General features: G+C 40.1%; 1 protein-coding gene across 1 annotated transcript in view; it reads left to right on the forward strand.

Annotated features, from left to right (window-relative positions):
- The first annotated feature begins 1,744 nt into the window (after positions 1 to 1,744).
- Positions 1,745 to 26,817, forward strand: part of cers1 (ceramide synthase 1) — a 61,053-nt gene continuing 35,980 nt past the window's right edge. Inside the window, exon 1 of the mRNA XM_057840587.1 lies at positions 1,745 to 2,945. Coding sequence (XP_057696570.1) covers positions 2,712 to 2,945 — 234 coding nt within the window. The 5' untranslated portion in view covers positions 1,745 to 2,711. The remainder of the gene's footprint in view (positions 2,946 to 26,817) is intronic.

Here is a 26,817-nt window from a genome sequence, read left to right on the forward strand (position 1 = left end):
TAAGTACGAACCAACATCTCGTTAATTAATGGTGTCTTTAATTATGGTCTCGCGTACTCTCACCTCCATTTAGGGTTTTACTATTTAAATTAGGGCTGTCAAACGATTAAAATTTTTAATCGAGTTAATTACAGCTTAAAAACTAATTAATCGTAATTAATTGCAATTAATCGCAATTCAAACCATCTATAAAATATGCCATATTTTTCTGTAAATTATTGTTGGAATGGAAAGATAGACAAGATGGATATATACATTCAACATACGGTACATAAGGACTGTATTTGTTAATTATAACAATAAATCAACAAGATGGCATTAAGATTATTAACATTCTGTTAAAGTGATCCATGGATAGAAAGACTTGTAGTTCTTAAAAGATGAATATTAGTACAAGTTATAGAAATGTTATATTAAAACGCCTCTTAATGTTTTCGTTTTAATAAAATTTGTAAAATTTTCAATCAAAAAATAAACTAGTAGCCCTATTCTGTCCTCAATGTGTGTGAGTACACAAATTGACAGATAGCGAACATAAGTTCCAAAAAGAAATCAGAAGTTGCATGGGCTTTACTGAAGTCATCTCTTTTTGACAGGAGCACGTTTCTTGTATTTTTGTAAAACTGAAAATAACAAGGCAATGTGTCAATAACCTGTATAAATCACAAAATAACAAAATGTACACACACGTGTCCATTTGAGCAGTAGCACTAGCCAATTAGCTCACAAGCATCTAACAATGTAACTGCATTTCACCATATATGTGAACAAATTCAAATACACATCATCAATAACTATCTAATGCTCATGAATATAAACAAAGGAGGAATATAACTCACAAGCGATGCATGTATTAGACACAAACAGTGTGATGGGGCTATGAGAACTGCCACTGAATACTGGATGCGGACGTTAGCTGGTCTGAATAGCACTGTCTATTAGTGTGAGTTCGCGTCGACATATAACGTCAGAAAAGCGCGCCGAAACCCAAATAATCAGCTGCACTGAATCGCCAGCAGAGGGCGACATTACGCCAGATAACATATGCAAGTCAAACCCAAGCGCCAGCAGAGGGCGGAAAAACTCCATAAAACAATTAACAAGTTGGCCTTTCACTGTACTGACATTTAAATCTGTCTGAGCGGGCCTAGTGCGTTAATTGCGTCAAATATTTTAACGTGATTAATTAAAAAAATTAATTAACGCGCGTTAACGCGATAATTTTGACAGCCCTAATTTAAATGTTTTTTTTTTTTTAATATGCCCTCCTGTTCAAAACTTTTCTTCCCTCAGAAAATTGAGATTTTAAGCTTTCCAATGATGTATCACACATGCATAAAGGACAATTTTGAAATTTGGCCAAATTGGGGGTCTCAGCGGAACTTCAAGTCACCTTACTGTTTTCCGCCATATATATCTTTTCAATGCTAAATATGAATAATTACATTGAACACACACACAAAAAAACGTTGCGGTTTTTCACTTATCACAGCGCGTTCTGGTCCCCATTAAATGCGAGAAACGAGGGATCCACATATTTGCCACATTCACCACCAAGACAGACTTGCCTAAAAGCATCATTTTTGGCGTGCTGTGCACCTTATATGGCAACTTGACACATTTCTTATTTTGGTCATTTGTGGGCGGTAACATTCCTTTGTAGTTCTAATAAAAGCTAAAAACGTGAGTATTATTTTTACTTTTTTTTTCGTCTTATGTTTCGGATGGTGGTGGTGCGACCCGCTTATAGTTTACTTATGGTTCACTGTGTTTCAAATAGACGACTCCGCTTGTAGATAGCGGTTCCCGTTTACGTCACGAGCCTCTGCCTCCCCCTTCGAATTTATTCCCTCCTTTTTTTTGCATAAACGTGGTTGTCGGACTTCAGACGTGGAAACACTTCAGGTTTCAGCTCGGCTGTCGACTGTTAAGACGGGGTTTGCTCCCTCACCCGTGTTGGTTTGTCCCGCGCGTGCCGTTGTTTGTCTTTTAAACTTCCGTTTGATTCATCATATACACCGAGTAACGGTCAAGGGATGAGCCGTGACGTAGCTGCGGCGTAACGTCACAATAGTCGCGTGCTATCTGGCGGACACAACTCCGCGCTTTATGGACCCTATTTGTACTTTAGTCCGCGTCCGGGAGCTTTTCTTCTAACGATTTAGCGGGCTCGGAGCCTCTGCCAATGCCAGTCATTTTCTTCAGGAATGATTGGAAGTTAGCTTGACAGCTAACCAGCGAAACGCCACGCTTGTGCCGGTGAGCAGCCCGCGTGCGCAGCGGTACGATGATGACAACGATGATGGTGGTGGTGAGAGGAAACCTGAACGCTGTCGCCCGTGGCTCCCGATAATTGACTTTAACATGGTCACGTTTTTGCTATGATTGTCGCCGGTGTGTCTGCTGAGAGCCGATAAGAAATCATCTCGGGTGAGGAATGAGCGGGCCCATTCCGTGAGAATATGGACAACAAAGAATAAGGCCACCCTACACAGACAGCGGGGTGTCACATCAAGGTTTTTTTTATTTTTATTTTATTTTTTTAAATTTTATTTTAAATCAGCTAGCAAGCTTGTTAGCGGATTAGCCACACGGCCTGGACTCAAGGGATCTCAGTATCCAACATTTGGAGTATTCTCTCCCCTTTTCCCCATTGCTTTTTTATTTTTTTGGCTGGCGTGTTTTTTTCTACCCCGAAGCGCCGCGCTACGATGGGCGCTCAGACGGGGGATGTGGAGCCCATGCCGGGATACTTGGAGCTCATCAGCCGAGCCTCCAGCGTCATGCTGAAATCGTGGAGAGACTGTAGCGATTGCGGTCTGGAGCTCACCACACGGACTCTTCTGGATCACGCGTACATTACCTGGACCGAGATCGCCCTGTTCTTTTTTTGCGCCTTTTTGTGGACGCAGATCAGGCGGGGATTGACAGAATGTCTGTTCAAGGTAGGTGAGACACACACAGACGCACGATCCCCTCCCCACTTCACACCCATTCCGTGACATCCTTAATTTGGGTATTAATTATTCCCAAAAGGCACAACAGACACAGCAGGTGTAAGCAGCAGGGAGACCTAGTCCCCGTCTTTCAGAAATGCAAAAAAGGATGGAGTTTTACTGTACCTTACACAACAACTGTGAGAGAAATGTGTCTCCCACAGTCACAAGATGATGTTAATAGGAAGTGTACACCTCAAAACCAAGCCTTGTCAATGCATATTTAACACAACGAACACAGTTCTGGGTTCACTTGATAAGGTGGGGGGAAAAAAGCATTATAGACGGTGCAATTGTGTAGGTGATGTTATACTTAGTTTATACTTGTATATTCATAAAATCTTCTCATGAATATACAGTATATGTGAAATCATTTGTGAAATAATTCTTAAGCTGGTATCTTGTATTCTTTATGTTAGTGGGAATTTATAGACATATTGCTGTCTACATATTGTCTTCCCATATGCCGTAAGGATAGAATTGACCCTACCATTATTAAGTGAATTATTTTCACTATGTTCAGACTTAAATTTACCCCTTTTCACTTGCTAAATGTGCCAGTCCATTTTTCCCCTCAAACGCATGTTTGATTGGTTGATTACTTATACAACATGTTGATAACATGCCGCCTCCTCTGTCCCCTTCAAAGAGGAGGGATATTAGAAGTTTTTTTCAGCTAGAAGCTCCAGCAGCCACTGTAAGTAATGTAAAAAAACGTCAATATTGTGGAGGTGGGGAACACACCACAAATTTTGCTACTGAAAATCTGACCTGCATCAGAGTTAGCTTAACATTAAATTGTGTGAATGTGCTAACCTGAAAAACTCGAGTAGGAAGCTAATTAGAGAGGTGCCCTCCTGTATGTGTTTTCTCCTTAAACTGTGAGAAATGTAGTGAACCGAGGTTTACTCACTTCTCCCCAATCGTCATTTATGTTTTATTTATGTGGCCTGAAAGCAGCCCAAAGGAGCTTTCATTTTCTGTTGAGTTTGGCTGTGCTTGTAGACTAAAGCAGTAGTGTTTTATCTGAAGGAAGGCTCCATTTTTATTTATTTTCGTCATTCTCTGACTAAGAGGTTTTTTTCAGTTATATTTAATTAATTTATTCAGACAGAGAATGTTGAGTGGTGTTAAGACAAATGTTTATTTTTTTGCATTCCTGGATAGTTAACAGATTATTAAAAAAATTGTATTTATTGTGTATGTTAATGTAACTTAAGTTATGTTCAAATATTGAAATTTAAATTTGCTAATAAAATCCAGACATTTACGTTTTCAAAATGTTTCTTTAGTAGTTTTTAAAAACAAAGGTTTGAATAGAACGGTTTATCACCTGAACCAATACATATGAAAGTTAGCATAAGTCAATACAGACTTATTTTGCATTGATCATTTAGCCTATCAATTAATTAGGTTGATATTTGTGAGAAAAGTAGCCCTGACCCCCCATTCACCCAATCAGTTTGGCCTTATTAATGTCCTGTCCAAACTATTTTCCACGAGGGCTTCCCAGAGGGCTTTGTAGAGAAAAACTGCATAGAAAAAAATGGGTCTCTTTAAAATTCTTCAGCATTAAATTGATTAAACATGCTAAAACAAATGAATTAAAGAGTATTATAGTATAGAGTAATAAAAGTTATTTACAGATGTTGGTATGTCAAAGTTTGCATTAAAGGTGATAAGGCTCAGGATTTTACATATTTTGGCTGTGTCCTGCTCGTGCTGGATCACACTAGAATCGATGCCCCCCCCCTCAAAGCCTCAGATTAAAAACCCGAAGTGAAGTGAGTTTTCATGCTTTAAAAGTCGAAGATTTATTAATGATCATAAATGTGATGACACAGAAAGTGAAAGAATTATAAACAAAATTGCAGAAAAACAACATAAACATAACATTTAGATGCAGGTGCATCTAATATAATGAGAATATCTTGAAATGCTTATTACAATTAAATAACAATTACATTATACTCAGGGGTGCACATAAGTGGTCCGCATGCACGCATGCGTACCGGACGTAGACAAACGCGCTGGCCCTCAACGGCTTCCATACGCTTTTGCGTACCGATGGCTGACCACTGTATTTGTGGCAGACACGAGAAAATCAGTTCTCAAAATGTCAAAGAGGCAGGCCCCACTGAGTAATTATTTCCGTGTTCCCCCACCCCCGTCAAAGACAGACAGACGGCAGAGACATCACCTGAGCAACCGAAAAAAAGGACTTTTGCTGAAAAGTGGCTGCAGGAGGTACCATGGCTAGAAGCAAATGATGCTTGCGCGGAAATGTGGTCCAAAATTTGCCGTGAGAATCCCAATGTCGCTGATAAGAGCAGCGCATTTTATGTAGGGTCAATTTCAGCCATCCAAACTTTAAAAAGCACGAAAAAAACAGAGCATGTGGCAATTAAGCAAACTATTGATGTCGGACAGGACCCCACTCGCCCTATGGACAAGTGGCGGAATAAAGTTAAGAACAGCGCCATGCACTGACAAACGTGTTTTTGCTCGCATTTCACAAAGCTAAACATGCATGTTCAATGGGCTCTTATGAGGAGGACATCCCACTTTTACAAAGGCTTGGAGTTAATGTGGGAGCTGCATAATGCCCTTTATTTTGAATTAGTGCTTTTATGTTTATTTCTTTACATTTCACTTCAAAGTAATGGCAATTTTGTTGTGCCAGTTGATAATCAAGCATTAATTGTTAATATAATTAATTAAAGGTAATTGGCTCTAAGTAAAGCTTGTCATAATTTTATTGCATCAGGCGTGTTGGCTCTCAAGCTCAATGAGTACCAAGTCACATCTCCAGGTCCTCCTCTGAGAACCTAGGCAAAAAAATTAGGGCTGTCAAACGATTAAATTTTTTAATCGAGTTAATTACAGCTTAAAAATTAATTAATCGTAATTAATCGCAATTAATCGCAATTCAAACGATCTATAAAATATGCCATATTTTTCTGTAAATTATATATATATTCTGTAAAATAAATTGTTGAAATGGAAAGATAAGACACAAGATGGATATATACATTCAACATACGGTACATAAGGACTGTAGTGGGCATTTCACTCTACTGTCATTTAAATCTGTCTATGCTGTCCTCACTCCGAAGCGTCTACTTTTTCCAAAGCTAGACAGCTAGTGAACGACGCCTTAATGATCAGACTTCTTCCTTTTTCATCTGATTTATTAATTAAATGGCCTCAAACCATTGTCCTCGTCGTAAAACTACAAAAAAAAAGTACACAAGCATTGCATTAGCAATAACGTTAGCTTAGCACGCTATACAGGTTCACTAAACATAAACAAAAAGCGTCTCATACAAAAAATATAACATTTCGCATACTAACATAATATGTACATTCTTTACAACAACCATACTTACGGACAAATCTTGTCCAAGGATCATATAAGCACAACATTACAACGTAGGCGTCAGCCCGAGACGTCGTGCAGCCATAATGAACTGGCAAGAAAGCAATAAACCATGTCGCAAAGCGACCACAAGAGTTCGCTGTTAGACAGCACAAAAAACCTTGCTGTAAAACTTACCAAAAGGCAGAATACTGTCATGTGCGTTAATTGCGTCAAATATTTTAACGTGATTAATTAAAAAAATTAAATTACCGCGCGTTAACGCTATAATTTTGACAGCCCTAAAAAAAATATGTGCACCCCTGATTATACTGAATCATTTAAGATAATATAGTTTGAAATACATGAACTCTTCAATTCTTGTAATTCTCATGTTGGTCTTGATTACACAAAAACCTAAAATTCAGAGCCCTAAACAATGGTGTCACACCCAAATCACCTACAGTAATTAAATAAAAACACTTGCAAAGATTCCCTGATTATTTAAACTGACTCTCTGGTATTTGCTCAGAAAGCTCTTTGTGAATGAGTGGATGGAAAGTTCCTGTTCTGTAACCCAAACTCAAGAGGAAGTGACCCTGAATTGCCCCAAAATCAACAGGAAGTGACTGAAAATCAACAGCTAATGACTTGAAATGGCCCAAAATTACCTCATTGCCTGCATTGGCTGCCACTGACGGCCAATGAAGTGGGAGTAGTCCATTTGAAGTGGGAGGCGTTCATTCGCTGCCACCATCCCAGTTCAAATGGATCGGACGTCTACTAGTGATCAATTTACAACAGAAGGATGAAGATAGCTTGTTTTTCTGTGTATTAGTTTTTTTGTAGAATATCCTAGAATGATTTCCTGACCAATGTATCTATAATCGCCATATCATGATATCGTTATCGTGAGCTTTTTATCGCGTATCGTATCATGAGGTACCAAGCGGTCCCCACCCCTACTGTTGAGAGGATTGTCAAAACTCACAGAGTGAATTGAGCATCAAATCGAGATCCCAGTGTATGAGAATGACTACATAGGTGCAGCATCCATGTTGCTTGAAGTCCAGAGTGAGGCTTCTACAGGCAGTGATGATTTCTTCTGCTGGTGTTTGTTTATTTTATAGTCAGCATTTAATGTAGCCATCTCACAGGAAATTCTAGAACACAACATGCTTTCCTCTGTTAAAAAGCAAAATGGAGTTGCTGATTTTATTTTCCATCAGGACATGGCCTTTCCCCACAGTCTGAAAGATCTCAGAAGGTGATTTTAACAAGTGCTTGATTGGCTAGCAAACTCCCTGACCTGAACCACATTGGAAATCTTTGGGCTGTTTTCAAGAGGAGAGTGAAAAAGACCTGGAAGCAGCTATTAAAGGAACTTGCGCTTATAATACACCTACAGAGCTCCTCAGGTTGCCACGGTGCATTGATGCAGCAATTCATGCAAAAATAGGCCTCACCAAATCTTGAGTGCAAAGAAATGTACACACTTTTCAGCAGCTTTTCATTGCTCCAAATATCTTTCTTCTGATTGGCCCAAAATGATGTTAAAATTTTCTGAGGTACATCAAAACTACAAAGAAGTAAAAGCTCACAAATATTTCTCTCATTACGGAATCTCAATAAAATAATAGTTAAACATCTAAAATAAACAGTTATATACAGTTCATTATACAAAGGTAAAAAACTTTTATATGTGAATCTTCGTGTTGAGCAGTAAGATTTCACGGTTTTGAGTTAAACTGAGATGGTTCTTCTCCTAGATGGCAAGTTTTCATTGTAGCTTTGTCACAGCTCTATCAACAGGTGAGACATTTTCACAGTTGCTTGACTTTATCTGCAGATTAGCATCATTGGACACTATAAAAACAAACTACAAATGAAGACACCAGCAGTTGTAAGATCAAGAAAGAAATTGTAAATGCCTTTTTATATGCTCAAATAAAATGGACAGCATTGCTTACAGAGGGCGGTAATTTCAAAGTCTTAATCCTAATTGTGTTTCTTATTGGAGTTAACCATCAAAAATCTAAATAAACGGAATCACTGAATGATGTATAGAAATAATTACGTAGATGCAAGTGAAGAATGTTTACATTTGAGCTGTCAAATTTATTGTCTTGAAACTGAGGACGATATCTAATAACATCGCCTTGACAGTGTGATTGAGGTACATGTCACTCAGAAATTAAAACCTTTTTTTTTTTTGTAGATTTTGGTTTGAGATGTCAGCATTAGGGGAGCAATACATGTTCTGTCATTTCGAACGCACACTGCACTCAACACTTGTGGTATAACTAATGGTGTGGTACTGTTTTAAATTCAGATACCTAAAAAAGTGTTTTTATGTGCAATTAACTGCAACACAGTTAGCTTTTAACATCTTAAACACACACGACATATATGGCTGTACCCAGCAGAGGCCTTGTTGATATAATCTTGTTTCCTGTCCAACCAAACGCAAGGACATGATGTTAGCTATAGGAAGTTGAGCAAGTTTAATCCATTGAGGGGCTTGGGGGTTCGGGTTAGAGTGGGTTTTAGTACTTTTTTTATTTGAGACTAATCTTATCTTACTTAATCTGCCCCCTAAACCATCATTCTCGTCGTTAGAAACTAGATATAAAGATCACTAAATGATCTGTGCAAAAGGCTATGTGCTAGGTTTGCTAGTCAACAAGGTTCGCACTGACCGACCAGTCAGATGATGAAAGGATGCCGAAGTTGTCACTTGTAGGCAAATTTGAAATCTGATTAGTTTATTAGCTGCTGTGGCCAACACTACACTAAATTGCAAGTTTCAAATTTATTCAAAATATTACATTTGCAACAGATCCCAGGGCATATTATAGATAGAAGTTTCAATCCTATTGGATAAAGAATCTTGTAAATAAATAGATCCACTTTCACAGAAAACCCTGTAAAAGCCTGAACGCGACTTCCAAGGAAGTAATAAGGTTGCATTAGAATTAAGAACACCCTTAATTTCACAATGACTTTGTGACCAAGATTTGGTACTGACTACTTTTAAACTGTGAAGTTTTGCTGTATATTTGGATACGGTTCAGACTAGCGTTGCAATAGAATAGAAGCCCTTTTCATTAATTAGGGGCTTAACAATATGCACTTAGACAAAAAGGCTCTAAGACTGCTTCTCTTTCCTTCACCCATTCCATCCTGAGTGCCTCCATCCTGCTGCTTTTACCTAGCAGAGAGGCTCTTCTCATTGTGGCCTCTGGTTTATTATTCTGCCATCCATACGAGTGGGGAATGGAGTGTGCACATGTGTTGGATGCTGTAGGAATGATGCTGTACTCTTCCTCAGGGCTTTATGTATTAAGCCAGGCCTGTTTTACATTTTCTGTCTCCATCAAGGACGGACAACAATGTCAGACAGACTCAGTCATTGTTCTTTTCATTATGTAGTGCATGTCTAATATGCAGAATTGGCTCTATGCTAGCTTGTGCATGCTAGGCTAAGGCAGCACAAGTACTGAAATCTGCGGTGGATTGCCAGATGACTCCAACCGCACTTAATTGAAGCTTGGCTGGACAAACAGGCTTCTTGTTGCATTGAACGCTTATTAATTCACAGTGCTTTTATTAACGTGTCAGTAATGATTAAATACGTGGTTTTTGCCATGTCAGTAAACAATTTCAATGAACTGATTATTTGGAAGGATGTAGATGAACTGTCTTTTGGCAAGAATTAATAACATTGCATGCAGTCTCTGTGCAAACACACTTAATTGGAGTTAAAAGTGTGGATGTCAGTGGACAAAACAGGTAATGAATTCACTGCAATATTAAATGTGCAGTTGTCATCTTGCAAAGACAACAGTAATGGGATCTCAAAGAGTAGGAGTACAATGATAGCACTCTAGTGTTTCTCGAAGGGGTAGCTATCGGACTGAATTTCCATGATTGACAGTGGGGGAAATTTACAGTCAATCAATTAACCGTTTAAAGGTCTTCATGACTACAAACCCATGGATGTTCATTTTTAATTGAAAGGGCAATGTGGGCAATGGAGAAGGTCATAAACTTAATATTTTTTTGCCAATTTAATTGATGAAGAGAATTTTAGAGGTATTTTTGTAAAGTCACCATTACTGAGTTTTCATAAAATTCCATAAAGATGGCCAAGTGTCATGTTGCTACTTTGACAGACGAACCAAGATGTTTTGGCATGGCCATACTTCAACTGGTTGATTAGATTAGAAACAGAGGTAAGCAATAAAAAAAAAAATTTAAAAAAACAAAGTGGAAAATACTACGGTAAAGTACAGGTTATAATCAATTAACATCAAGGTTGAAAAAAGATGTAAAGTAACAAACAGCTATTTAAAACTTGAGACTTAAAGTAAGTATTCAGAAAAAATCTATACTTAGGTACACTACAGTCCATATACAGATAGTAAAAGTGGCAAAGTATTTATTTAATCTAAACTTCCTAGCACTGGTCATATTTGCTGGTATACACTACAGTACTGTATCCATGCGAATTGTACTGATAATCAATAATGATATCAACAAAAGGCAATTGGCATCATGTGTTCTTAAGGGCCGATTTACACACATATCTTCAAATGCCACACCTTCTTCCTGTTTACAATCTTGCACCTTCTGCTTTCCAATAAGACAAGAGAGCAGTGTCACGTTGTTTGCTGTCAAGCATTTATTGGTTCACTTTGCCTTTCATATGCAATGTGTAAAGAAACAGAAGCAGATTGAACCAACTCGCTAGGATTAGTGTAGGCAAACTATTGGCATGAAAGCACCTTTTAGTTATATGTAGACCACATGTATCATCAATGTGGCAGAGTTAGACAGCTAACCTCACTAAATTGTATCACTATGACATGGGGCAAGTGGGGTACCATTATTATCCTGCAGACAAATTTTCCTTCTCATGGCTTCTAGTACATGATCAAATATTAATAGAAGTAAATCTATAAATGATTCAGTATTACTGTAAGCACAAGTCTCTCAGGCCCAAACTTGGACAGCCCTTAAGCTTTGCGTTTTTATGGATGGCTTGCTGTTTGTTGTTCTAGACAGTAAACAAAGTAAATACAATAATCTGCTAAGCCCCCTTCCGTCTGGTGTCACAGAGTTCGAATTGCATACAGGTAGTTTTCTATACTCTTATGCGACCTCTTCATGCTTTAGTTATTTCTATTTCTTATCTAAGCTGATAAGACACAGTTCTATCCATGTGCACACAAGATTCATTGTGTTTTTTGTTGAAAAGCCCATCAGGAGTCATGTGAGAGCATGACTGTTCACATGTGAAAATGTAAAAGTATTTGTTGTCCATATACAATGCATATAAAAAGTCACCATTGTTTACTTAACGATTTTGTGGAAATTAGACCAAAATAAATCATTTCAACACATTTTCCTCCATGAATTAAACCTAAGTTGTAAAGAATGTGAATCATTTCGATAAGGAAAGTAAAACTGCTTGATGTGATCATGTTCAGAATTCACCAATCACATTCAACCTTCAATAGCTGACTAACTACTCTGGTGTGAATGGAATTTTACTTTTAAACTACAGCTTGAGAGAGGATGTTTGTTGATCACATGGAATTACAGCCAAAGAGGGAAGAGAGAGTGCAGAAAGGAAGGAACAGAGACCGGAAGTAAGTTTGCTGAGTCAGCAGAGAGCGACCAATCATTAACACAATAGTGTGCATACCCAGGGGTGCGCATAAAGCATGTTGGGGGGTCCTAGAAGCACTTGAGCACCATTCAACTTTCATCATGGTCAGCACATTCTTAACACAAGTAGTGGCCATTTATGTATGTCTGTCTTGCACAGTGGCGTCAGAATAACGAGTGCAGCAGTGTCACAGGGCTTATCTCCCTGAGCAAAGCCGAGGAGCAACGAATATGCCTCTGTGGACCTGAAAGTGAAAGTGGTTGGGTGTTGAACAAGTTTCCCCTGCCACAAGTTACATGATCACCTTCCTCCTCTACCTCATTGTTATTGCATTGGACCCACAAGGAGAAACCTGACACTTGAATTATGGTCAGTGAAAGCGCTTGTCCATATGCCCAAATGTGCTCACTCAGGTGGACGTCTTGGAATTCCGACCCCTTGAATGAAGTTCAGATATGGTTGGTTGCATGTGTTGCCATTGATACTGTAATCTAATTCCATCACCTAAATGGCACGTGGCATGTGATCCTTGTCCTATGTTGTGACATTGGGTGTCGTTTTTTGCTCTTCTTGTCTCACTGCTTTCACTTGTCCTGTGTGTATGTGTTAGAAAAATACAGTGTATCACAAAGGTATTTCTCGCATTTCTGCAGATGTTTAATTATATCTTTTAATGGGAAAACACTGACAAAATGACAGTTTGACACAATGAAAAGTAGTCTGTGTGCAACTTATAGAGTTAATTTATTTCCCCCTCAAAATAACTCAAAATATAGCCATTAATATCTAAACCCCTGGCAACAAAAATGAGTACACCCCATAGAAAGTACGTACATCCCCAAATGTCCAAATTGAGTACTGCTTGTCATTTTCCCTCGAAAATGTCATATGACTCGTTACAGGAGTGCTGTCAGCATTGCTGCAGAGATTGAAGAGGTGGGGGGTCAACCTGTTAGTGCTCAGACCATACGCCGCACTCTAGGTCAAATTAGTGTGCATGGCTGTCACCATAGGAGGAAGCCTCTTCTGAAGACGGTACACAAGAAAGCCCGCAAACAGTTTGCTGAAGACATGTCAACAAAGCACATGGATTACTGGAACCATGTCTTATGGTCTGATGAGACAGACGGGGCTTTCTTGTACCGTTTTCAAAAGAGGCTTTCTCCTGGAGTGACAGCCATGCACACCAATTTGATGTAGAGTGCGGCTTATGGTCTGAGCACTAACAGGCTGACCCCCCACCTCTTCAATCTCTGCAGCAATGCTGACAACACTCCTGTAACAAGTCGCATGACATTTTGGATGGAAAATGACAACCAGTACTCAATTTGGACATTTATGGATGTACGTAGTTTCGTAGGGGTGTACTCACTATTGTTGCCAGGGGTTTATATCAGGGGTGGCCAACCCTGGTCCTCGAGAGCCGCAATCCAGCTTGTTTTCCATGTCTCCCTCCTCCAACACACCTGAATCAAATAATCAGGATTGTTATCAGGCAACTGCGGAGCTTGCTGATGAGCTGATCATTTGATTCAGATGTGTTAAAGGAGGCAGACATGGAAAACAAGCTGGATTGCGGCTCTCGAGAACCAGGGTTGGCCACCGCTGGTTTAGATATTAATGGCTATATTATGAGTTATTTTGAGGGGAAAATTAATTAACTCTATTATATAAGCTGCACACAGACTACTTTTCTTTGTGTCAGTGTCATTTTGTCAGAGTTGTCCCATGAAAAGATACACTTAAATATCCGCAGAAATGCGAGGGGTGTACTCACTTTTGTGATACACTGTAAGGGCCTTTGCATTTAGTATAAGCTTTTACAGTCTCACTGATATTACTTTGCTCTTAGACAAAGCAAGATCTTTGTGGTTGGGGGGTGGGGACACCAGTGGCATGAAGCTGATAACTTAGCACTTCTTGTGTGTACAGTATATGTGACTTTGTTGAAGGACAAACAAGCAGACTTCTTTAAGCCACCAAGTGTATTTAAATTGTTTTATTAAATCGTATCCCTAATAATTCTGAAAGTGTTTTTGTCTCTTGTTCACTAAAATGTTAACATGTTTATCTTGTTATTAGCTTAATGGAAAAAAATCTTATCCCCTATTATAGTGACTGACAGCCAATTCCTTACCTCTTGCACTCAGCCAGAAGGCATAGGCTCTAGTTCACTTGTGACCCCGATGAGGACAAGCATTGAAGAAAATGGATGGATTGTTCAGCTAAACCACTTATTTGATGCACATCTTCTAATTAGAATATTTTCAAAGCAATAGAAATAAAATGTAATTTTTGTTATTGAAGTCCGATGACGAAAATGTGAATGCAGATATTCACTCGTATATTTGAGCCAATCCTAGCTGATTGTGGGCACGAGCGAAAGCCAATCGTATTATTTACAGTACCATAATTTTCAGACTGTAAAGCGCACCTGACTATAAGGCGCCACCCACCAAATATGACAAGAAAACTGCATTTGTTCATGGATAAGTGGCACTGGACAATAAGCCGCAGCTGTCATCACTGTATTATGGGATATCTACACCAAAAGATATTAACCGGTAACACTGTATTTTTCAGCGGCATCATAAGACCAAACGAACCACAGTGAAGCTACGAAACAATTTCCTGCACAGCTTAATTGGTTCAAGAAATTTCATTTGGCCATCACTGCTCCCTTGGAAGGAGACAATAAACAGTAAAAGTGTTTCTTCAGTTACTGCTCCAATTGTTTCATTAATTGCTAGTTATGGTATTTGGTAACACTTTATTTGACAGTGGCACCATAAGACTATCATAAGACCATCTTAATTATGACATGACACTGCCATTAGCCTTTATGAATGCTTATGACAGGTGTCATTTGGTGTCATCCGACAAATGATCTCACTTTTGAATGGATGTAAAGGTTCCGAGCTGGACAAAAATGGAGTTAGTGACATAGTATGCCGGATGACACTTAATGACACTTGCCATAAGCATTGATTAATGCCCATGCCAGTGTCATGTAATAATTATGATGATATCATGGCAGTCTTATGACGCCGCTGTCAAATAAAGTGTTACCTATTAACCCAAATAAATCAACAAATAAGCCACACTGGACTGTAACACGCAGGATTCAAAACGAGGGAAAAAAGTAGGGGCTTATAGTCCGAAAATTACGTTATATTGCCATTCAGTAACAGTTTACTACAGTAATACATTGCAACTATTTAAAGAGTACTGTACTTTTGTAGTCCATTCGCGTTGTTGAGTCATGAGTGATCTTCAGAAATGTCGCTGCTCAAGTGAAATGAAAATGGAATGGAGCAATTCGTACTGTCATGCAAGAGTTGCTTATGCATTTTTCTTAACCCTTGGGGTTAGAAATAATTTTATATACACTCGAGGTATTTTGACCATTATATGTCCACGCCTTTGTGGTGTTATAACTTTGTCATTTCCGATTTTTTTTTTTACTTCCAATGACTCAAAATGTTCAGGGGGACCTTAGCTACGCGTACATATATATATATATATATATATATATATATATATATTTTTTTTTTTTGATGCCCTCTATGGACAGTAAGAGCTGTTCTATGCTAATAGCAAAATTAACTATGCTGTATATATCATAAAAAAAAATTTCAAAGTGGAATATTTCATATGGCCTAATTAGAGCTTTGAATAAGTCAATGAGTCGTTACATTATTTTTTTGAAGGTCCCTATTTTTTGATAATGGCAATTTTATATAAAAAGTTAAACTCGAGGTATTTTGACCATTTTATGTCCACGCCTTTGCGGTGTTATAACTTTGTCATTTCTGATTTTTTTTTTTTTTTTTACTTCCAATGACTCAAAATGTTCAGGGGGACCTTAGCTACGCGTACATATATAGTTTTTTTTTTTGATGCCCTCTATGGACAGGAACAGCTGTTCTATGCTAATAGCAAAATTAACTATGCTGTATATATCATAAAAAAAATATTCAAAGTGGAATATTTCATATGGCCTAATTAGAGCTTTGAATAAGTCAATGAGTCGTCACATTATTTTTTTGAAGGTCCCTATTTTTTGATAATGGCAATTTTATATAAAAAGTTACACTCGAGGTATTTTGAACATTTTATGTCCACGCCTTTGCGGTGTTATAACTTTGTCATTTCTGATTTTTTTTTACTTCCAATGACTCAAAATGTTCAGGGGGACCTCAGCTACGCGTACATATATGCTTTTATTTTTCTTTTCTTTTTCTTTTTTTTTTTATGCCCTCTATGGACAGTAACGGCTGTTCTATGCTAATAACAAACAGACAAACACTCGAATAGAAGAAGAGAACCATTGCAGGATGCTGCTGTCAACAGCAACTTATGGCCAACCATCCTTTGTTATGTCTTGGTATACAATACTGCTATTTGTCTTTGAAGCACATGACACAAGTTCATGGTATTTCAGTGCAGAAATTTGATTTGATAAACGGATAAGTTTCAGTTAGTTTAATCAACCATGGTAATAAAATCATAAAACTTAGCTCTATTTTCAAATAATGTTCCTTAAAATTCGGTCTTTTAAAAAATATCTTTATGCTATTAGTACCTGCATTGTCACTCTAGCTTGCAATGCACATCAACAACAACAAACAGCTCACGCCATAGGAAAAAAAAAGCTCTTAAAGCCCACTTACTGAGCACCACCTACTCAGCACTTAACAGCAAACAGTGAGCAAGCGACGCATTGCTCGCTCAAATGCCAGATTGTTCCCTCTTCAGAGAAAAAGTGATGAAATATTGCACCTTTTAGTAGAAATACAAATGATGTTTTCTTTCTTCTACATACTGCACAACATGTGCTATGAAATCTGCAATGCTATTTTGTGAATCCAATCCAGTCAGCAGGTGTCTAAAGATTTTATTAGAAGAAACAAGGCGAGTGGTTGCACGCTTGCCAATGTGGTGACTCACAAAGCAGCCATATTTTCCCTCCACAATGCAGCATCATGAATCAACACTGTTTGCTGACTGTGATGGTCCGGTCCTCGTTTGGGCAGCTGGAATGTGCCGTGCGGCCATGACCGCTCCAGAGTTCCTGTGGCCAGCCACTTGCTGATTTTCCTCCTCTACTGGCCTTATTTACCCTCATACACACTAAGAGTGCAGGCTTTTATGAGGCCTGAACACACTTGTTTTCAATTTGGGTCACTCTATTAGCGTGTATTAAGCTGCATTAAGCAGTGGCGGTGCCTGAAGACTTCAACTTTGGTGGTGTGGCTCAGTGGTAGAGTAGTTGTCCCCCACCCCAGACGTTGTGGGTTCAATTCTCTGCCCTGATGAACTTGCCTAAGTATCCTTGAGCAAGATACTGAACCCCACATTGCTCCTGGTGCTGCGTCACCAGTAGGTAGATGGCAATGTAGTGTAAAGCGCTTTGAGCACCTTGACAGGTGGAAAAGCGCTATACAAGTATAACACCATTACTTATGTGCATGTATTTAATGTAAGTAGAAAACTACAAAAAAAAGTTGATCACCATCATTGGGATGGGCATTTTACAGCAGTAACTCTGTCCTTTTTCACCCTTAAAAAAATATTTGTAATCTTCGAATATATTCTACATAGATGGCGGGACCAATATTTACAATAGATTTCGTTAGTTACAGCATGAAATGCTTTGTGACAAATTTAGGGCTGCTGCTATTGATTATTTTGGTAATGGATTAATCTATTGATTAATTAGTTTGAATAAGAATATAGAATACGAGTTATCGTATTACAAACATTTTATGCATTGCAGAATAAATTTTAAGAGATTTAAAACAAAGAAAAAAAATTATGCTTACAATAACATTTATTTTGACTTGCCAAAATTTTACTTTCAAAAGAGCTATAGATACAAAGTTGATAACCTGAGTGTTTCTTTAAACTATGCAGAGTCGCACTTTCATTTCACAAGAGCAATAAATGCATTTAAAACAAAATTGAAACTCCTTAGCCTAGCCTCAAATGGTATAACAAAAATAAATAAGGATCTAAGAACAACTAGCGAACTTACATAGCAAAAGTCTGCTTACTTAAATGCTATGAAATGCTAACTTTTTTTTTCATTTTTTTTTTTCAACGCTCTTAACAATTCGTTCGAACACATTCCCACAAAAGGCAGCTTAATATACCTCTAAACTAAATTACGAATGCATAAACAAACAAAAACGTACATTATGTTGGTCTTAACAGGGAGCAGCTGAATTCACCTATGTTAGGTGAGTTATGTCATATTCACTGTTGCCACTAGAGGGCAATATATCCACCCAAATCAATAAAACAAAATGCAACGCTTTCAAAACAAACCATTACAACTCCACTCTAATTATGGAATCATTGAAGCAGCAGAATTTAATTCGAAGCATTTTTATAACCGAATTACTCGATTCAATCGATTAATCGTTGAGGCACGAAACGAATTAGAACAATTATTTTATATGTTGGTTGTAGTTAACCCAATTTCGCCCCAGTCACTTCAGGATGGGGTTCGTCAACAATCCATAGTCTCAGTAGAATTTCTGACCCACAAAATGGATTATTACGCCAATTTCAGATGGATCAAAATGTTCTTTTTTATAAGATACTAAACAATGTGTTGATTGAAAATAAGATGTGCACAATGTGCACAAAGAACTGAATTGTATTACAGCATGTTGGAAAAAATGTGATATTCTACTCCTCAACTGTCATCAAAAGTCAGCACAAATGTTCTTCAGTTACCTAATCCATCAGTCTTACAGTTCCCTATTAGGGACAAAAAAAATGAGTGCTGTTCACACCATTGAAAGAGTAGCCAGAGTAGCAAAAAATTTTACTCAAGTAAGAGTGCCCTCCTGTGGAGAAAATGGTTCCTAGTTTGAATAGTGAATAGTTCATTCATAGTTGCTATTATGAAATTAAAAGGATAATTTCTCCTTTTTCCGTGGTCAGTCGGTGTAAAATTAAAACTGGGAGAGAGGTTTAAATCCGCGCTTTCGAATCATGTTGAGGGCAGCGCTCTATGTCAAATGCTTCATTTTTTATGGTGTTTTAAAGACGCCACGTCATTGGTGAAATGGAGTCATGTGATTATTGTTGCGATGTCTCATTGGTTAAATTAGAAGAGCTACTCTTGGCATCGCTGGGAAAAAAAAATCTAATATGTAGAATAAAGAGAAAAAATGTAACAACTCTTGTGTAGCCCAAAGTAGCGGCGTAAGAGTAGTTTTTTCTTCTTCCACTCAAGTAAAAGTAAAAATTATGGCTTAGTAAAACTACTCCTAGGAGTAGATTTTTCTCAAAAGTTACTGAACTAAAGTAACGCATTACTACCCACCTCTGCTACTAAAAAAATATAATATCAATTTTGAAAAGCGTTTAACAATTTTACCCCACTATATTACAGTTCAGCATTCATGCCCTTGCTGTATCGCAGATTTTAAAGATATTTTTATGCGTTTTACAGGATAAAGAGTAATTAATAGCAAGGAGAAGATGCAGAAAAGATCACCAAATGAGTTCCAGTAATAGCTGTTATTCCCACAGAGCAGAAACGACATGCCTGTGAGTAACGCTTTATCCACTCTTTGTCAGCCTTGCTGTGTGTGGAACGAGCAGTTTTTAAAAAAAAAACATTAAATCTATGCTATTTATTTTCAGCATGTCTGTGGCTTACATTACATGTTAGCTTTAAGATTGCAGATTTTCTTTACACAAAGAAAGTTGGCCTCAGAATTACAGTAAACTTCATTTGGGAGCACAGATAAACAACTTGAAGCAAGCTCACTTGACCTCTAACTTGGACAACTTTAGGGAGAGACACACATTACATTTACGTGAGGGTTGTCCTGATCGGATGACTTGATAGGAAATCAGGGCCAATCACACGTTTTAGTAGTAGTTTAATGTTATTTACTCTTTCTATATTTTCATGAAATTCACTTGCAGTGACTTAGCACCTCATTCAAATTTTTCCCACTTGCCTCTGCAGCGCCTCAGTTTTAATTCACTCTCCGACATGAAAGTAAGACACCATGACAGTGGACTGGCAGGGCAATTTTGTTCAATCTTTGTGTAAGAGAGGCTTAAGACTGTCAGCAGCGTGGCAGTGACTGTATTATCATCAGCCCGCGTAAATCTTCTAGGGCTAATAGAGAAGCGTTAGGCACACACGTGATTTGCACACACCCACACGCACGCGCGCACGCACACACACGCACACACACATCCATTTGCGTGCAGCTGTAGTGTCATGTGACCTCCCTCCTAAGCAGTGTTAATAGCATTAGCACTCACCAGGGACCCAACCTGCTCGGACGCTAACAGCCATCCATTTAGACTCTCATGAATGGCCTGTCTGTGATTGGAACAGCCTCTGAAGTGTTTTATGGGTGTCACTCATCATTTAACATACAATACTGAAAAAAATCAGTTTGATAAGAAAAGGACCAGTACAGTAATGAAAGTGTCCATAGAATAAAAACTCCTGGTGGTTGAAACCCTGTTGCCTTATCGGAAAGTCAGTCTACAGACCAATCACACCATAAAACATGAAAACCAACCCAAATTACAACCAAGATAAGATGTTTCCCTTATACAACTCTATTATTGGCTGCAGCTATCGATTAGTGGCAGGTGGAAAAGCGCTATACAAGTATCGATTATTTAGGTAATCGATTAATCTATCAATTAGTTTGAATAATCGAGTAATCAGATTACGAACATTTAATGTGTTGCAGAATACATTTTTAGATATGTAAAACAAACAAGTGTTTATGCTTGGAATATTTATTTTGGCTTGCTAAGATTACCCTTTGTATAGAGCACTAAATGCGAATACAAAATAAAATTCCTGAGTATTTTTTCTAACTATGCAGGATTGCACTTTCATGAACAATAAACGCATTTAAAAATAAAATACTTGAGCTTAGCCTCAAACCATATAAAAAAATTGATGAATGAGGTAACACAAAACACAATTGGCTAACTTGCATAGCAAAAGTCCGCTAGCTTAAATGCTATAAAGTGATAACTTTGTTTTAACAATGCTCTGAACAAATCGTTCAAACACATATTCCCACTAAAACTGCTAAATATTTGCCTGGTACACCAGACTCACCGCTGTTCCAGCTATTGAGTCTGGCCACCATTCAGCGGATACAATTTCCAGGGCGGAGCAAGTCACAGCAAACAGACAGCGGAGTGGACCAATCAGCGACGGGCAGACGTGACATTAGTAAAACGACGCGGGCAGGACGAGGGACTTGCGCGCGGAAGTAAACATACGAGGAGAGAGGAGTTTATTCAACATGGCTAGCGCGAGACAGACTGTTGTCAATGACTAGTGTCGATGTGTTTTTGGTAATTTAAAACTGATTTTTACCGTGGATTGGAACATATTCTCGGCTCTCCTGTTCACCATCTGTGTTGTTGTGGAGACGACTTCCGACGCGCAAGAGTGACGTTGCTCGTTAAGAACACGTCACGCAAATAAACGAATCTGATTTGTCGATTGATTTTGTACCTGCTCGAGAGGCCGTTAATGGGCTGGTTCCCAGACTTTTCTCTCAGTGTTTGAAAAATACAGGGAGAACAGTCTGGCCGTGCCAGGCAAGCTAAATATACCTCTAAACTAAATTACGAATGCATAAACAATTATATTAGCGCGGACAAAAACTTACAACCTTATGTTGGTCCTAACAGAAGGCAGCTGGATTCAGCCATGGTAGACGAGTATCCACTCATATCAATAAAACTAAATGCAACACTTTCAAATTTAATACAAATCATCACAGTGTCACTCTAATTAAATGAACCCTCAAAGCAGCAAAATTTAACCCAGCTTTTTTTTCTAATCGAATTACTTGAGTTAATAGATTATTCGTCGGAGCCCTAAACTATGTATATTTTTGGATTATAACCAGAAAGAAAAAAAAATCATCTTTGCGGTTTTGTATTTCTCTTCCGACTAGACGTGCCGATTACCGGTTTCAAGGTATACCATGGTATGAAAACGTCACATTTTTAAAACCACGAAAAATTTTCGGCATATCGTCCCTAAGGTATTAGCTATTTTTTATGTCCCAAAAATGCAGGGAGAAGTCCCTCGCTTGCATTTGCAAGGCTCAACCATCCCCCATCGGTTGTTGCTCAGTGTCAGTGAGTCAGCAATGCTACACGATGGCTGGAGGAGGTCAAACTCCTGAACTTTTTTTCCCCCATTTAACAAAACGAAATCGCTGGTATGGCAATACTTTAGCTACAGAAAAGTTACAGACGGCCGCGGCTTATAGGAAGAGGGCCAACCGACATGTAAAACATGTTTGCGGAGGGTGGCTGCCTAATAAAAAGATTAAAGTAACCTCCTGGTTCTAACAATAGGTGTAAGGAGCACACTCAACAAGACTCAAATATAGCACAATGTATGTATAGTTTAGACTGCATCAGTGCAACTTTGTTAAAAACAACTCACTTCAAAACTCATGTTTGTTGTTGTATATACTAGTAAATCTTTTGATCTGCTACAAGAATGTAATCACCTGAAATGACTTTTATGCCAGATTAAAAAAGAAATTAATTAGATTAGATCAAACCAGCGGGAGGAACGGCCCCCCCGATCAGAACCCGAGTGGTGTTCTGTTATTGGACTTCTGTGCTCGTCACGGTTTGTCCATAACAAACACCATGTTCAAACATAGGGGTGTCCATATGTGCACTTGGCACAAGGACACCCTAGGCCGCAGTTCATTGATCAACTTTGTAATCATGTCATCGGACTTGCGGCCACATGTTTTGGACACTCGGGTGAAGAGAGGGGCGGAGCTGTCAAGTGATCACCACCTAGTGGTGTGTTGGCTCCGATGGCGGGGGAAGTTGCTGGCCAGACCTGGCAGGCCCAAACGTATTGTGAGGGTCTGCTGGGAACGTCTGGCGGAATCCCCTGTCAGAAAGAGTTTCAACACCCACCTCCGGCAGAACTTCTCCCTTGTCCCGGGGGAGGTGGGGGACATTGAGTCCGAGTGGGCCATGTTCCGCACCTCCATTGTTGAGGCGGCCGATCGGAGCTGTGGCCGTAAGGTGGTTGGTGCCTGTCGTGGCGGCAATCCCCGAACCCGCTGGTGGACACCTGCGGTAAGGGATGCCGTCAAGCTGAAGAAGGAGGCATATCGGGCCTTTTTGGCCTGTGGGACTCCGGAGGCAGCTGACAGGTACCGGCTGGCCAAGCGGACTGCGGCTTCGGCGGGCGCCGAGGCAAAAACTCGGACATGGGAGGAGTTGGGCGAGGCCATGGAAAACGACTTCCGGACGGCTTCGAGGAAATTCTGGTCCACCATCCGGCGTCTGAGGAGGGGAAAGCAGTGCACCATTAACACTGTGTATAGTGAAGATGGTGTACTGCTGACCTCGACTCGGGACGTCGTGAGTCGGTGGGGAGAATACTTCGAAGTCCTCCTCAATTCCACCAACACGCCTTCCTTTGAGGAAGCAGAGTCTGGGGACTCTGAGGTGGGCTCTTCGATCTCTGGGTTGAAGTCACTGAGGCGGTTGGTAAGCTCCTCGCTGGCAAGGCCCCGGGGGTAGATGAGATCCGCCCGGAGTTCCTAAAGTCTCTGGATGTTGTAGGGCTGTCATGGCTGACACGCCTCTACAACATTGCGTGGACATCGGGGACAGTGCCTCTGGATTGGCAGACCGGGGTGGTGGTCCCCCTTTTTAAAAAGGGGGACCGGAGGGTGTGTTCCAATTATAGAGGGATCACACTCCTCAGCCTCCCCGGTAAAGTCTATTCAGGGGTGCTGGAGAGGAGGGTCCGTCGAGAAGTCGAATCTAGGATTCAGGAGGAGCAGTGTGGTTTTCATCCCGGCCGTGGAACAGTGGACCAGCTCTACACCCTCGGCAGGGTCCTCGAGGGTGCATGGGAGTTCGCCCAACCAGTCTACATGTATTTTGTGGTTTTGGAGAAGGCATTTGACCGTGTGCCTAGGGGAGTCCTGTGGAGGGTGCTCCGGGAGTACGGGGTGCCCAGCCCCTTGGTAAGGGCTGTTTGGTCCCTGTACGACCGGTGTCAGAGTCTGGTCCGCATTGCCGGCAGTAAGTCAAATTCGTTCCCAGTGAGGATTGGACTCCGCCAAGGCTGCCCTTTGTCACCGATTCTGTTCATAATTTTTATGGACAGAATTTCTAGGCTCAGCCGAAGCGTTAAGCGGGTCCGGTTTGGTGGCCTCAGCATTGCATCTCTGCTTTTTGCAGATGATGTGGTGCTGTTGGCTTCATCAAGCCATGACCTCCAACTCTCACTGGGGCGGTTCGCAGCAGAGTGTGAAGCGGTTGGGATGAAGATCAGCACCTCCAAATCCGAGACCATGGTCCTCAGGGTGGCATGCCCTCTCCGGGTCAGGGATGAGATCCATCCTGCCCCAAGTGGAGGAGTTTAAGTATCTTGGGGTCTTGTTCACGAGTGAGGGTAGGAGGGAGCGGGAGATTGACAGGCGGATCGGTGCAGCGTCTGCAGTGATGCGGACTCTGCACCGGTCCATTGTGGTGAAGAAGGAGCTGAGCCAAAAGGTGAAGCTCTCGATTTACTGGTCGATCTACGTTCCTACCCTCACCTACGGTCACGAACTGTGGGTCGTGACCGAAAGAACAAGATCCCGGATACAAGTGGCCGAAATGAGTTTCCTACGCAGGGTGTCCGGGCTCTCCCTAAGAGATAGGGTGAGAAGCTCGGTCATCCGGGAGGGGCTTGGTGTCGAGCCGATACTCCTCCGCGTTGAGAGGAGCCAGTTGAGGTGGCTCGGACATCTGGTTCAGATGCCTCCTGGACGCCTCCCTGGTGTTCCGGGCATGTCCCACCGGCGGGAGGCCCCGGGGTCGACCCGCTGGAGAGACTATGTCGCTCGGCTGGCCTGGGAACGCCTTGGAATCCCGCCGGAGGAGCTGGCTGAAGTGGCTGGGGAGAGGGAAGTCTAGGCTTCCCTGCTAAAGCTGCTTCCCCCGCGACCCGACCCCCGGACTAAGCGGAAGATAATGGATGGATGGATGGATTCTTCATCTATAGACAGGGGTGCACATAAGTGGTACGCATGCGCGCATGCTTACTGGACGTAGACAAATGCGCTGGCCCTCAACGACTTCCATACGCTTTTGCGTACCGATGGCTGACCACTGTATTTACGGCGGACATGAGAAAATCACTTCTCAAAATGTCAAAGAGGCAGGCCCCTCTGAGTAATTATTTCTGTGTTCCCCCTACCCCGTCAAAAGACAGACAGACGACAGAGACATCACCGGAGCTACCGAAAAAAAAGGACTTTTGCTGAAAAGTGGCTGCAGGAGGTACCATGGCTAGAAGCAAATGATACTCGCATGGAAATGTGGTACAAAATTTGCCGTGAGAATCCCAATGTCGCTGATAAGATCAGCGCATTTTATGTAGGGTCAAAGAATTTCAGCCATCCAAACTTAGAAAAGCATGGAAAAAACAGAGCATGTGGCAATTAAGCAAACTATCGATGTCAGACAGGACCCCACTCGCCCTATGGAGAAGTGGCGGAATATAGTTAATGAAGAACAGCGCCATGCACTGACAAACTGAGTTTTTGCTCGCATTTCACAAAGCTAAACATGCACGTTCAATGAGCTCTTATGAGGAGGAGGGCATCCCACTTTTACAAAGGCTTGGAGTTAATGTGGAAGCCGCATAATGCCCTTTATTTTGAATTAGTGCTTTTATGTTTATTTCTATACATTTCACTTCAAAGTAATGGCAATTTTGTTGTGCTAGTTGATGTTAATCAAGCATTAATCGTTAATATAATTAATTAAAGGTAATTGGCTCCAAGTAAAGCTTGTCATAATTTTATCGCATCAGGCGGGTCGGCTGTCAAGCTCAATGAGGACCAAGTCACATCTCAAGGTCCTCCTCTGAGAACCTGGGCAAAAAAAATATGTGCACCCCTGTCTATAGACCACCTTAATCACTGACATACAAAACAAAAGACAATTCAGTCTTTAATTAACCTAACATGAGTGTTTTTGTAATGAACTCCAAACTGCTGCTCTGTGTGCCAAACATGCTTCACTAACTTTGCTACGATTCATTGGTCTTTAAAAAGAAGAAAAAAGGAACAAAATGGATCCAGAATGTACAAAATTGAGCCTACTTTGAAGTTTGTTCTTAAAGCTTTGTTCATCTCTTGACCGAGCCCATTGTCTGTTGAACATACTCACTCATTGTATGAACTTTCTTTTCGCTCCACGCTATCTGTGGCACTAATACTGCATTATAAATGACAGCCATATGTCTCCTAAGAGGCCAGCGAGCGTGAGTCGTTTAACAATTAGTTGAGAATGAAGTCTCTTTCATGCTGCTATAAATGAGGTTTTCAATTGCATTAGAGTGAACAGATTGTTCCTTCTGCATGTGTAATACCATTTAAGAGATACATTTTTAATTTTGTTGTGATCAAATGAATAAAGGGCACATGACTGGACAACTCAAGCACCCCTGGTGAATACCAGTATTCTTTTATTGAAGTTATTAGTCATGAGGTCATAAAGTAAAATGGACTATAATTGATTAAGGGTGAAAATTACAAGAACACTACAGTCTGCTGTCAAAATTGAATGTGCTATTTCCAATTTAAATTGTAGGAGTTGAAGCTAGCGAATGTTTGTCTCACAACATGTGTTGTGAAATCCAGATTGTGTAATTTGGCATAGTTGTGGCATTACATAGGATTGAGGAATTTGAGAGGAAATTGATTCAAGAAGTGAGTCATATATGA

Source organism: Corythoichthys intestinalis, chromosome 7 (genome assembly GCF_030265065.1).
Source record: "Corythoichthys intestinalis isolate RoL2023-P3 chromosome 7, ASM3026506v1, whole genome shotgun sequence".
Classification (NCBI taxonomy): domain Eukaryota; kingdom Metazoa; phylum Chordata; class Actinopteri; order Syngnathiformes; family Syngnathidae; genus Corythoichthys; species Corythoichthys intestinalis.